At 32.9% G+C, this 14,044-nt stretch overlaps 1 protein-coding gene across 6 annotated transcripts in view; it reads right to left on the bottom strand.

The window, feature by feature from the left end:
* Positions 1–14,044, bottom strand: part of LOC134695203 (uncharacterized) — a 79,947-nt gene that overhangs the window by 56,885 nt on the left and 9,018 nt on the right. For all 6 annotated transcript variants that reach the window (XM_063556418.1, XM_063556416.1, XM_063556414.1 and 3 more), the window contains exons 3-4: positions 1,283–1,501; positions 180–468 (exon numbers count right to left, since the gene is read on the bottom strand). In XM_063556418.1, the coding sequence (XP_063412488.1) occupies positions 180–468; positions 1,283–1,501 (508 nt within the window). The remainder of the gene's footprint in view (positions 1–179; positions 469–1,282; positions 1,502–14,044) is intronic.

The raw sequence follows: 14,044 nt of genomic DNA on the forward strand, positions 1-14,044 counted from the left end.
TTGAGTGGGAAAAAGCTGAACTTGTCATAGCACCAGTATACGATTGGCAAAGGGAAGTTATTTGTTTTAAAAGAGTGTAATAAATTATAACAGAATCTAAGCAGCATTTGGCATATTGCAAATGACCTATTGTGAAATAAGGGATGATAATTACTGTTATCAGGGTATAGTTTAAATACCTTCTTTGTGGCAAGTTCATTGTGTTAACAAGATTCCCATTAATGTAAAGATGTAGTCCCCTATTCTGTTTCCAGGACACAGTCACGTGGTACCATTTATCAGCCAATAAATTGTCATTAGATACTGTCCAATAGTTTCCGTTTTTACTTCTGAAGATGAATTTGATTTGTCCGCTGTGATAGGTCATTGCTATTCCATGTGACATTGCATCATGACCGCCATTGGACAGGTAAATTCCCTCGTTGCGTCCTGGGTTTGAAAACTTCAACCACATTCCCATGGTGTAACCTAAAAAACAAATCACATAAAAATCATTTAAACTTCGATATATTGCACTTTTATACCGTTTATAGGGAAATTTGAGTGTCTTATATTCTCAATTTCTCAACCGCGTAATAGCCCTACATGGATGCATTGTACGATACGAGCAGGAAAATATATATTGACGGGATATATTGTTCCCAGACACGAGTAATACCAAAAATGAGCTCAACGAGGATTTAACTGTGTCCTGTCAGGTCCAAATCATAAACTTTACGAAATCAGACGCGAAAATCACTGTAAAGTATGACCTCATATTTTTATGAAATGATGGCCCAATCTACTCCTGGGATTTTATGAATTGAGTTGGTTTAATATTTTTGTATTTATTGACAAATTACTTAGAGGTGAGTGGCTCGTTACTTGAAAAGTTAACAACCTTTTTTAGTATTTCCCAAAAATTGTTTAATGCATTGGATTAGAAAAGTGTTGCAACTATATGTTTTGAAAGACATGTCAAGGAATAATAAAAACACGAATTCGATTAACATACCGACGGATCAGAAGATATAGATTTGTCGTATGGTTGCCAATGAAACGTCTATCCAATTTCAATTAAATTTGATATAAGCAATAATGACTATATAAGTTTATTTAAGAGAGAATTTTGTCAATTAAAGAATATAACAATGGTTAAAGCATTTTTGTATATGTTTAAAAATTTGATCTTCTACGCATAAGCGTGAATTGTGTACCTCTAAAAACGGTCTAATGGATAGTACAAGCATTAAAAGTATTGGTATTGTAGGTTCTATAATCTGATTCAAAAATTCATTCTCACCTTCATAGCACAGCTCAAGGTCACCAAGACATTCTTTACGGTGTCTCCTACCGCTGACTTTGAGGTACTGTGTTTGTCCATTTATCTGCAAAGCGTTATTTTTGGCGCCTTTTATAAGTAGTGGTTGTCCAGTGATAGTTGAGTCTAAACCAGATGGATTTTGGAGAATGTTGTTCTTGATGCTGTCCATTGGAAGATAGTAAAAAGAGACTCCATAATCTGAAATAATTTGTAAAAAAAACTGTAATATAAAAAAGAAGATGTGGTATGATTGCCAATGAGACAACTGCCCACTAGAGATCAAAATGACACAGACATTAACAACTATAGGTCACCGTACGGCCTTCAACAATGAGCAAAGCCAATATACAAAATAGTACAGTAAGTAAACACATTTACCAAATTACAATGAAATGAAATTAATGGGAATTTGTTAATTTTCGTGGATTGAGAAAATTTTGTATTTTCGTTGTTATTTGATTTCGTGGTTTGACTATTAAAGGTCTGCTACAAGCCTATAGCAACGTTGTGCTTCGTTGAACATTTAAATTCGTGTTTCAGCTTTTACCACGAAATCAACCAAAGTTGGTATCTCGCGAATGCTAATGAATGATAATGAATCTGTCAAAATCAAAACCGTAATTTTGGGTTTACGACATTGTTTTATGCTTAAAATACAGTATAAAAAATAAGATGTAGTATGATTGCCAATGAGACAACTATCCACAAAAGACCAAAATGACACAGACATTAACACCTACGATCACCGTACGGCCTTCAACAATGAGCAAAGCGTGTTCTGTGAATCATGTTAAACAGGTTTCTATTGGTATTTGAAGAACATAAATTATTTTAACTTATAACATGTTCTTAACGGCAAACAATTTGTTGCTTATTCATTAAGAATCGCAAGATGCAGTTGATAATATGCTTCGTTGAAATGCAGTAATTGTCTAGCGTGCATGCCTTATTTATATGTCATGTATGTCTATGTGCAGTTCATCGATTTTTTAACATTTTACCCTAATTGACAAAAAAACATGTAAATTCCATGTAACTTTTGTAATTAACGAGGGTAATCAGAATGTAATTCCATTCGGAAGCCTGAGAAATTACACTCAGACATGCTTTTGATCATTTAGCTCCCGACAATATAAATCAGAAAAAGAAACATGCTTTGAAGTATATCGTGCAGCTAGTGATTATATGGAAAATTAAGGAGAGACGGAAGATGTAAAAAGATACTGGCAGTTAAAAACAAAATGACAACGCCCTGACTAAATTAGGAAAGTACCAAAAGACGAAACATAGTAAACTAAAAACTTTGAAACACAAACCCCATCAAATCCTTGGGATATCATGTGCTCCGGAAAGGTTAGCACAACCTGCTTTTAAAGCTTCATTTGATTTTGAATTTGATTTTGTAGTGAATTATAATTCAACAATGATAAAAGGATTACACGTATGTATGTTGTACATTGATACATTGTAACTTATAATATGCTATCTCGATTCTTGTTTTATCAGACATTATTTACTATAAATGTAAACATAACAAGCAGGAAATAATAAGCGTTATTTGCTTTTAGTGGACCGGAAGTTTGGTTGAATGTTTCAAAATTTTACAGCAAAGTAAAAACCTAGTTCTGCAAATATTTTGACAGTGGTGACAGATATCAACCGTCTGACGGAAGAATTTTCATATACACAACTATGCATGTGACTCAGACCCGTAGCCAGGAATTTTCAAGGGGGGCGGGGGGGGGGGGGGGGGGTCGTTCGACTAACAAACTCGACTTTAACAGTCACAATTCGAACAGAAAATTGACTTTAACAGTGCTTATTTGTTTTCAAAGGGGGGTTCGTCCGAACCCCCCGAACCCCCCTGGCTACGGGTATGTGTGTATTACCGCAAGCTGTAGCTTTATGAATACAACTAATCCTCAAAGACTAAAAAAGAAATGAATCTATCCGTGGTATTACATTTTAACTATTCGCACAAGATACAATTAGAATCGACACATCTCAATAAGCAAATGTTGATAGTTTTGGCGCAAAATCATGTTTTAAAGTAAAATTATGTTGTATAAATACCTCAACCAAATGTATTCATTAATATGTGTGATAAATTTAGAAATTTTAGAATCAAATGTTTTATTTTCCTGTATCTCCTTAGTAATTCGTGTTTATCAGTGTGTACTTGATTGCTGCACAGATAGGTATGTGATGTAAATACCAATACAACGTTTTTTGTCTGTCTATAGCAAAATGCTGCCAAGTGTTTGTCATTAGTTTGCAATTAAATCGTACATAATATTTTTTTCTTGCACTGTCAGCAAAAGATGTATCTCAATTTTCACTTGAAAGACGTGTAGACAAGGACTATGTAATCTGTTAATTGTAAGATTTATATATTCTATAACACTGTCAACCGACTTATTTGCGAAGAGAGAAACTACAGAGCGAGCGAATAAGAAATGTCTTACTCGATCCTATGTGATTATTATTGTTTGTTTTTCAATAAATTATCATTAGAAACACGAATATAAAGTCAAAACTAAACTTCTGTAGTAGAATTAAACAACAGGTCCTTAACAAAATGGAGGATTATGAATTTTTAAAGCAATTATAAGAGGGACGTAACAAGGGGTTAGAACATCATTTTCTTTCGATTTTCTTTTTATAAAGTAGAAATCAACAAACGTCTTTTTCAAGCAGGTTGAACTTCATAAGGAACCCTTTTACATATTATTAGATCGCACTTATATTGACAGTTTATTTTTAGAATACAGTGGCAAATATTTCAAAGGTTAATCACTTCAACCTCTTAAATGAGGAAAATATGTGAGGGTAATAACAATCTCGGTTAAAGTCCTTATTTGTTGTTTCCTATACTTGAAATAAATCAAGATTGTATTAAGTGTTTTAGCCATAAGAATGTCGTTAAAGGTGTACAGATTCGTTGGGTGCATAATCGCCAATGCACTGTAAATGATTTTGATACTGTGTGGGAAAGCTTAATCAAGTTTTCGTGACAAAATTGATTGAAATTTTTCAAAAGCCGTTAAAAATTAAAAAAAAAAAATAACAACACAACAAAGATGCATGTGTTTGTGAAACTTAAATTTTTGAATTCAATTTCATGTGAAGATGTCGATAGTTAATAATAAAAATATTATAGAATAATATTGGTTATCAAATGCAGATAATATGTCACTTGTTGTGCATATTGTTTACATAACATGCCAATTTCATTTTGTACATTTGGATTACGAATTGGATTTGTTTTGCTTTAACTTGAGCGAATTCATAATTTGCTGTTGAATTTTAAAAAATGGGATAATTCTCAAACCTTAGATAAATATTATTTCCTAGATACATCAAGATTTGAAGTGTTAATCTTGTTCTAAAGGAGGAATGAAAATAAGTGTGTATAGTCCAGAGTCGATATCGTTAATGCGAACAACATCGTTTTACTGGAAAGATAACCCTTACAGTGTACGCTCTGAACAAACTTTTCTAAACGAAATCATATATTTAGTCGCAGTTTAATAATTGGGTTGAAGTAACAAATTTTTTGTTTCTTTTTCTTTATCACCGAGACGTAATAAATGGTTCGCTTTGGAAACATGCAATAAGATAAAAAAAAAAATTAAAAAAAAAGATAAAAAAAAATATGCTTTTAAAATATGACCGTCACTGATGAGTCTTATGAAGACGAAACGCGCGTCTGGCGTACTAAATTATAATCCTGAACACAGTGGTACCTTTGATAACTATTATCATACAATACACTCAAGTAATTATTACACTTAACAAGTATATAAGAAATGCAAGTGTCCTTCGTAAGTATATGAACATTTTTTTGTTTTTCTACGTCATTGGCAATTTATATTTCCTGTGTTAAAAATACGACGACGATAAATCTAGGTATATATATATTGAAAACATTATTTCTGTCCGACGGTCCGTCATATTTTGCATATAGTTTTGTGCTGTTGGCCACTCAGAGTTTTCACGATGCTTCTTAAATTAAGTAAATTTGTACTTGAACCAGGCTTCAGGTTTAGCTCAACTTACAGATGGTCAGGTCGCTATTTTAGTTATTGCCATTATTTTTTTTTTATAATATTCCACAGGAGATCTAAATCAAAATTTAAAATTGAAATAAAATTAAAACGTAAAATATCAAAACTACAGCCCGAGGGTAATCCTAAACAGAAAGTTCGTAATCAAATAGCAAAATCAAAAGCTCAAACACATCAAACTAATTGATAACAATTGTAATATTTCTGACTTGACACAGTCATTTTCTTATGTAGAAATTGTGAATTAAACCTGGGATTATAGCTAGCTAAAGCTCTCACTGCGACTGAAATTCTAAAATGACAAAATTGAAGGCTTTTGATATAAATCTGACAGATCCATACAATTAACTAGAGTATATATCATTCTTGCATGTCTAGCCAGATTTACAATACACTTAATCTACCTTAACGTCTTGATTTTAAATTTCGTAACCGATATTTTTTAATTATTTATAAGGACAATGAGGCTAAGTTCGTTTTTTGTTTTTCTTTATGCTGACATTGAAATCAATATTACTTGAGTGTTCAAGGATGAAAGATCATCATCTGTCATGACATAAAAGAACCTGTTTATCAAGTTAATATGAATATGGTCATGGTTTTTTTCTGTTTTGTCTCCGACTTGTAGTTTTTGATTGCTAACTTTAACTGTTTATTTTATGAATCTAAAGCTCATTTATGTGTTTAATCTGTAATGATGCACGTGCATCTGTGTCTAGTTTGTCTTCTATATCGAGAGGCGGATTCAGGGGGAGGGCCCGGGCCCCCTGGCCCCCCTAAATTTTTGGGAATAAATGGTTGCTTATATAGGGAATCACTGAAGCCTGACTGGAGCGGGCCCCCTCTTAGGCAGTCAGTGGGCCCCCACTTATGAAAAATTCTGAATCCGCCACTGATATCGGTGGTTCTCTCCGATAACTCTGGTTTCCGCCGACAATAAAAACTGATCGCTGCGAAAAAGCCAATAATTTTGAAAGTGGCGTTAAACATAATGAATCAATCAATCATTGTAACAATCCATAAGAATAGTACATTATGTTTCTTGACGAATGTTTAGTACAACAACAATGTCAAAGCAAGGTGTAAGACCAAGAAAGTATACAGCTTGATCCTTTCACTACTTATCTGTATTTACTTTTTATTTACAATGTACTTGCAATCTTTTAGAAAGAGATTAAAATCATTTCAATTTCGTATCTTTACTGTGAATTCTTGGCATTTATGTGTTACAAATGTATATGTATGCATATTATTTAATGAATTGGGCGTTGGTATCATGCAGATCTGTAATAATTTTAGTTCAATTTATCCACGGGTTATAAGGCCTTGGAATGAATTAGTATTGACAATATTTGTACTTGTCTATTCTTTAAGGCTCAATTTTGGATTACAATTATAAATCAATGATAGTTTTTCTGTTATTTCTGGCAGTTCATTGCTGTCTTATAGGCGCTTACCCACTTACATGTACCCACATGTCCATTACTTAATTAATATTCACATTACATTAACATATTTTCGTCCAGAATATGCATATTACTTTCCCGCTGTACGTTAAGGTGGTACGTAACACTACAGAGAGATAACTCTGTAATATCAGCTAAACGTTTCAATTACGTTGCATTGTGAATGCAATGTAAAGCTTCTCAATGATCAAAATTAGTGTTTGTAAAACTGCTATATAACCAGTGTAATTTTTCTGATAAAACGCTTGGTTCAAATTTTTTGAATTTTTTATATTTTTGTAAAAGCGTCAAAGTAAATACTTTGTCAAAATTTTATGAAAATTAAACGAGCCAAATTAAATTTAGGGAAAGTGTTGGGTACCACCTTAAGCAGCCATGCATTATCATCACCATTATTATTTACTTATACACAGCTACTTTTGCAAAGGTACTATTTCTGCACTAAAAATTTGTAGTACTAGTAATTTACTTCTAATATTTCGTACTATTTCTTTACTTTAAAATTATTGTAATATTTATGTACTTGTATTTTACAGTACTTGATTTGTAATAAATATTTTGGTACAAAAATAATCACAATATTCCATGTTTGAAAATCAAAATTTTAAGATATTTGAAATAGAAAAACTTTCAAATTTTCTGAAAATGTAACGGTAGTAACCAAAAATCAGGTACCTAAATATTACAACAATTTTAATGTAACAAAATAGTACTGAATATTAAAAGTAAATTTCCAGTACTACATATTTTAGTACAGAAATAATACCTATGCAAAAGTAGCTGTGTAGGTATGGTAGTGAGCGACTTATTCTTTGAAATTTAGTTTATAATTTCAGTAATTTTTGAACTATGCTCAAGAAAATATATTAGAATCCATACATTATACAAACATTTGTCTTAAATTCTGTCTTCAGTTTTTTTTAAAAAATAACTCATATTGAACATAAAAATAAATAATAAGCACCTAAAACTTCAAAGATATAAGTATATACTTTGTACATCATAATATATGATGACTTGGCGTGCTACTTTAATCACTGAACACAATCAATGATCGTTAAAACTAATGGAAAAGAGAAGATATGATAGTATACTTGTAGATCTAACATCAAGGTAGAGAGTGGAGTTAGTGCCAAAGACACAATGGCCTACTTAATACTGTTTTCAGACAAGGTTAATGCAAAGTGAATAAAAATCAAGAGTCAAGAAGAATTTTCACCTTCAGATTTTTGGGTGGCTTCCTTTAATTTAAAAAATAAAATGAATTTCAAATTTTGGAATGTTTGGTTAAGAGCTTACATATTTAGCTTTTCAGAAGTAAGATGCTGGACTTGGAACAAACTCCGCATTAATCAGATGTGTAGCTCAATAATGCGTGGGGAGCCGGGCCGCTGCATCCTCTAAATCCGTCTCTGATATCGTATGTTTATGGTGACCCAATGGGATCGACTCCTTAAATTGACATTATTTCGCGCCGAAGTCGAAAAAAATCCTTTACCTTGGTGTTTAAAATTGTTTTATTTGAATAGGGACTCTGAGCGTTTGAATTGTTTTACATTGTCATTTTGGGGCCTTTTATAGCTGACTATGCGGTATGGGCTTTGTTCATTGTTGAAGACCGTACGATGACCTATAGTTGTTAATTTCTGTGTTATTTTGTTCTCTTGTGGAGTACAAATTAGATCGGTTGGTTTTCCCGTTTGAATGGTTTTACACTAGTAATTTGGAGCCCTTTATAGCTTGGTGTTCGGTGTGAGCCAAGGCTCCGTGTTGAAGGCCGTACATTGACCTATAATGGTTTACTTTTATAAATTGTTATTTGGATGGAGAGTTGTCTCATTGGCACCCACACCACATCTTCCTATATCCACATCTTCTTTTTTATATATCAATGTATAAATGCCTTTTCAAAAGAGAAAAAAACACTAGCAGTATGCTATGAAAGTTTTCTTTCATTTTACGAAGAGTTTTCAATTGTATTCTTTCTCTCTTTCCTTCTTTATATTATATTAGAGCCTCTGAAATAGGTTGATTAACATATGTATGAACAAGAGTACAAGTTATAGTACCATATGATGGATACTAATTGTATCTGAAACAAAACATTAAGACTATAAAAACTTCTGCATACAGGAAATATATCTGTAGCTTTTGGCAAAAAAGCAAACTACCAATGATGAATGTACATCTATTCGCTCTCATTCTGCTTATATTTTATTATATACCATGAATTATGTGGCTACAAAATGGTATAGGAACCAGGGCGGATCCAGCCATTTTAAAAAGGGGGGTTCCCAACCCAGGATAAAGGGGGGAGTTCCAACTATATGTCCCCATTCAAATGCATTGATCGGCAAAAAAAGAGGGGGGGGGGTTTCCAACCCCGGACCCCCCCTTTTGGATCCGCCACTGGGAACGCAATTCCATTATAAATTACTTCTCAGCGTCACAAACCCTATGTGTGCCAACAATCAACCAATCAACTTTCTTGCACTGGCATCTTAAACTAAGAACGCCGACGGAAAATATTTATATATCACTTTAGAAACAGGACAACACGAGATTTTTAAAGGGGTCATACTTGGACTAAATGCGTACCGCAGAGAGGATCTCGAAAATGAACTTTGACGATAACAGCAACTTCTAACTTTTCCGTAGCTAGATAAAAGGAACCTCATACTGTCTGTACATTATACTTAACTGTTGCACTATTGTAAAATCATATATTCTTAGGTTTATCTCTTACATGAATTTTATTAACACTCCATACATTATAAGTTGTCATACATGTGCATTTTATTTGTTCATATTTACATACCATAGTGTGTCTTTGAGACAATAAAAAGTTCAAGTTTCAAGTACAATTTAAGCAAATATTTATTTGCATAAATGTAATTTGTAAAATCATTTAGGCCGATTGTAGGATATATGATTTAACATAAACATAACACTTTAGATTGACAATAAATTTTTGTCTCATTCTGCGGTATTGACACGTCCAATTGACCCCTTCAATAGTTATTCAAACGACACAAATGTGTTTATTAAGTATATATGAAGTTACAATGAGAGGGAACAATCAGAAGTTATAAAGTCAAAGAAGGAAACAGGAAAGAAAAGAAAAGAATGACAAACAACATTCCACGAAAAACCCGAAAAACTGAGACAAGTGGGGGATTTTGACCCACAATAACACATAATTCGATTTTAACAACATTAAATAAAGTGACCCAAAACATAATTTCCTCATGCATTTTCTTGTACCATTGTTACATCTATTTCTTCAGGCAATTAGGTAAATACATGTACATTTACTTTTCTACATTGGCTTGAGGTATAGGAGGAGGATTGAGATCTCATAAACATGTTTGACCCCGCCGCATTTTTGCGCCTGTCCCAAGTCAGGAGCCTCGATCTGGTCTTTGTTAGTCTTGTATTATTCTAACTCGAATAATTCAAGCCCTTTCCGTGTCCGATTTTCTCCCACACGAGGGCTTGAACTCTTTATGATCATTGGCCGCGTCGCCTGCTCTCTGTGAGAGAGAGCCAATCGGCGGCGATCAGGATAATGAGTCTGCGCAACTGTCTTGTAATTGTCTTACCAAGCACGTGTGTTCAATTAACACAAATCCGATAATAATTAATTAACACCAATTAACATCAGTTAACATCATTTAACATCAATTAACATCTGGAACTCCTCCTTCCTTAGCTGCCAATTTAAATCGAAATTCCCATATTGCAAAGCGGTGTGAATTTTCCGGTTGACGGTTTTGAACGAGGAAGACGTTCAGGCGTTAATGTAGCCTTCGTAGATCAGCGGAATATAACGACTGAATTATTCGGGTTAGTATTATTCTAATTTTAGTTTCTTGTGTACAATTTGGAAATTAGTATGGCGTTCATTATCACTGAACTAGTATATATTTGTTTAGGGGCCAGCTGAAGGACGCCTCCGGGTGCGGGAATTTCTCGTTTCATTGAAGACCTGTTGGTGACCTTACGCTGTTGTTTTTATATGGTCGGGTTGTTGTCTCTTTGATACATTCCCCATTTTCATTCTCAATTTTATATAGGTGGTAAAGGGTTAAGTACAATACAATGTTACATGTTACATTTGGCACCATGTAGATACATACAAATGATTCAGAGATAAGAACGAGTCATTATGATAGAATAATCTACTACATCATCATAGTGTTAATGATATTAACATGGTTCATATGTAACATCATCAAAAGATGCAGGTAAAACGATGCAGACTATTCATACATAAAGACGAGTGCAGAAATGTGAATGATAATGAAGAAATTTACATTCTACATAGTCATGAAACTAGAAAAAGTCTAGTACATGTAGTAAGGGTAATTGATTTCTTTACTGTTTACACCATTTTTAAATATTCTTTATTTATTTTGACCACAACTTTCTATTTTTTATATTTCAGCACCTAAGTATTTTCTATTATTTATTTTGTGTGTCTGTGTTTGGTCTTTTTTTCTTTTCTTTACTTTTTGTCCTTTTCTGCACTTTTTTTTTTGTCTATTATGCTGAATTCCATAAATCCCATTCAGACCATAACATGTGAAGTGGGGATAGAAGGATTAATTAAGTGTTTATTGCTTAATGTCCAGTGGCAAATAGTATATGCATATTCATGACTAAAAGTACCATGTTTATATTTATGATGTATAAGCTGTATTGATTCTGTTTTGAAATAAACTGTGACCATTTAAAATGTACAAGTTAATTTTTCTTTTCTTTTCAGATTAAAGGCCACAATTTTGCAAATTCAGGAGGCAAGAGACAAGTCTGTATTGAAATCGGATATAAGGAACGCTATATTTTATGTTATTTTTTATGTACGAATTATTGATATGGGGCAAAGGAATACGCCCCTTTTGATTCATTTATCCTTAAAAGACCACAGTTCAAACAGGTTTAAATGATTAAAATGATAGTACACTTTAATCCCACCTTCTTGATACCTATTGGTCTTATATAACAGACTTTATGTAGAGTTTTACACCTGTTTAACTAATATAATATATAGAGTTCGGACAAAGTCTCATACCAGTGTAATTACAACGTATCTCTGTTGGTGACATGCTTCAGTAGATTTAACTGTGATATAAAGTTTTAGATCTACTGTTAAATCTAGTTTTACTACTTATAATTTCGATAAGCATGACTTGTTTAAAAGATGAGGCTGTTTATATGCATAATTCAGAAGCACAATGTTGTTGATTCATCAAATTTAGACAAGAATTTGCATCATATACTATAGTGAAATATAGTTTTATAAGCCGTTTTTTGTTCTGTAATTTTTATTCCAATTTTCATTCAAAAATGACGATCTCCCATAAAGCAAAAAAAAATATTAGATGTGATATATGACAAATATTCATCCGACTCCGAATGACCTGAAAAAAAAGTATATGTCATCGTTCGGCCTTCAACAATGAGGAAAACAAATACTCTATCGTCAGACTTTATACAAAAAGTGAAACGAGAAACCCAATTGCAAAGGCCTTATGACAAAACAATAAACAAACAAAAAGCCTCTGACACACCGTATAAGAAAGCCGTATTCATTGATAAAAAGATGGGCAGTTCTTAAACGTTAATCATTTTAAATCCACTTGTCATACTTATATCCAGTAAGTAAAGACCTTCAATGTCTTTAGACCAAAATCTATGTTGATCCTAATATTTGTAAAGATAATTTTACAGGTAGGTAGATATTTAACAGGTGTGACTGTTCGACACTTCATTAATTATACATAAAACATGTAAATATAATGTATTTATGGTGATACACATCGCATGTAGATATGTTCGACTGTCACAACGAACTGAACAAGTACTTGTAAGTGATAAATGCAGATTGAAGAATTATAATTCCGAGACCTTCCCTCCACTTTGTTTGCAACGAAATCCGAATGTGAAAATTGAAAATTGATAAATCTACAATAAACTTGAAATACTTTCAACACTTTTGTATCTATATCTGTTAAAGGCCAATATGTCGTTTTTTACATGTACTATAAAACCATAACTTTATTGAACTGTTGAACAAAACTAAATCACAGGTTTTATACAACTTTGAAATCCAAAAGAATTATTCGTATCGGATTGGGAATATGTGCAGTAACTTTTTTTTTGTCCATACGTTTCTTTTCTTTATGTGTTGGCCCATTACTCCCTATTCTTATTTTAACCTTATACACGACTTCATTCATACGTGTATATTGTTTATACTCTGATTAAACTTGAAGTAAAACAACTTTGAGTGAATCAAACTTAACAAGAATGTGTCCACAGTACACGGACGGCCCACTTGCACTATCAATTTCTATGTTCGGTGGACCGTAAAAGTGGGATTTGGCACTGCAATAAGAATGATCATATCATAGGGAACATGTGTACTAAGTCTCAAGTTGATTGGACTTCAAGTTCATCAAAAACTACCTTGACCAAAAACTTTAACCTGAAACTTGAACTATCATTTTCTATGTTCAGTGGATTGGGAAATTGGGGTCAAAAATCTAATTTGGCATAAAAAAATAAAAGATCATAGGGAACATGCGTACTAAGTTTGAATTTGATTGGACTTCAACTTCATCAAAAACTACCCTGACCCAAAACTTTAACCTGAAACGGGACAGACGAACGGACGAATGAACAAACGAACAGTAGAACGAACGAACGAACAGACCAGAAAACATAATGCCCCTCTACTATCGTAGGTAGGACATAAAAATCAAAATGTCGTTCAGATTGGTAGCTTACATATAACAGAAGATTTCGGTTTCGATTTTGTTGAAGCCTTTATCATGTTTGTATTTTTCTTATTATATTTTGGATAACTACTTATAATTTGGCAATATCTTCGAGTTAAACGTTGTTTCTCTAGTATTCTTCATATACACACGTGTAGGCTGTGATCCTTTGTTGTCATTTCGAACTACACCTACATGTATGATGTGTAAAAATGTACATGTGTTTTATGTAAAACCTACACACGTTTATGCTGCAATTCTGAAGTTTGTTTTCATTTCGAACTGCACCTACATGTATGATGTGTAAAAAGGTACATGTATTTCATGTAAAACCTACACAAGTGTGAATCATGTCTATAAAACATAATCTCTGAACCGAAAAATTAAGCGTACAAATTATGTCTGCGGTTTAAATATGCTGTAAAA

This window comes from Mytilus trossulus, chromosome 13 (genome assembly GCF_036588685.1).
Source record: "Mytilus trossulus isolate FHL-02 chromosome 13, PNRI_Mtr1.1.1.hap1, whole genome shotgun sequence".
Taxonomy (NCBI): domain Eukaryota; kingdom Metazoa; phylum Mollusca; class Bivalvia; order Mytilida; family Mytilidae; genus Mytilus; species Mytilus trossulus.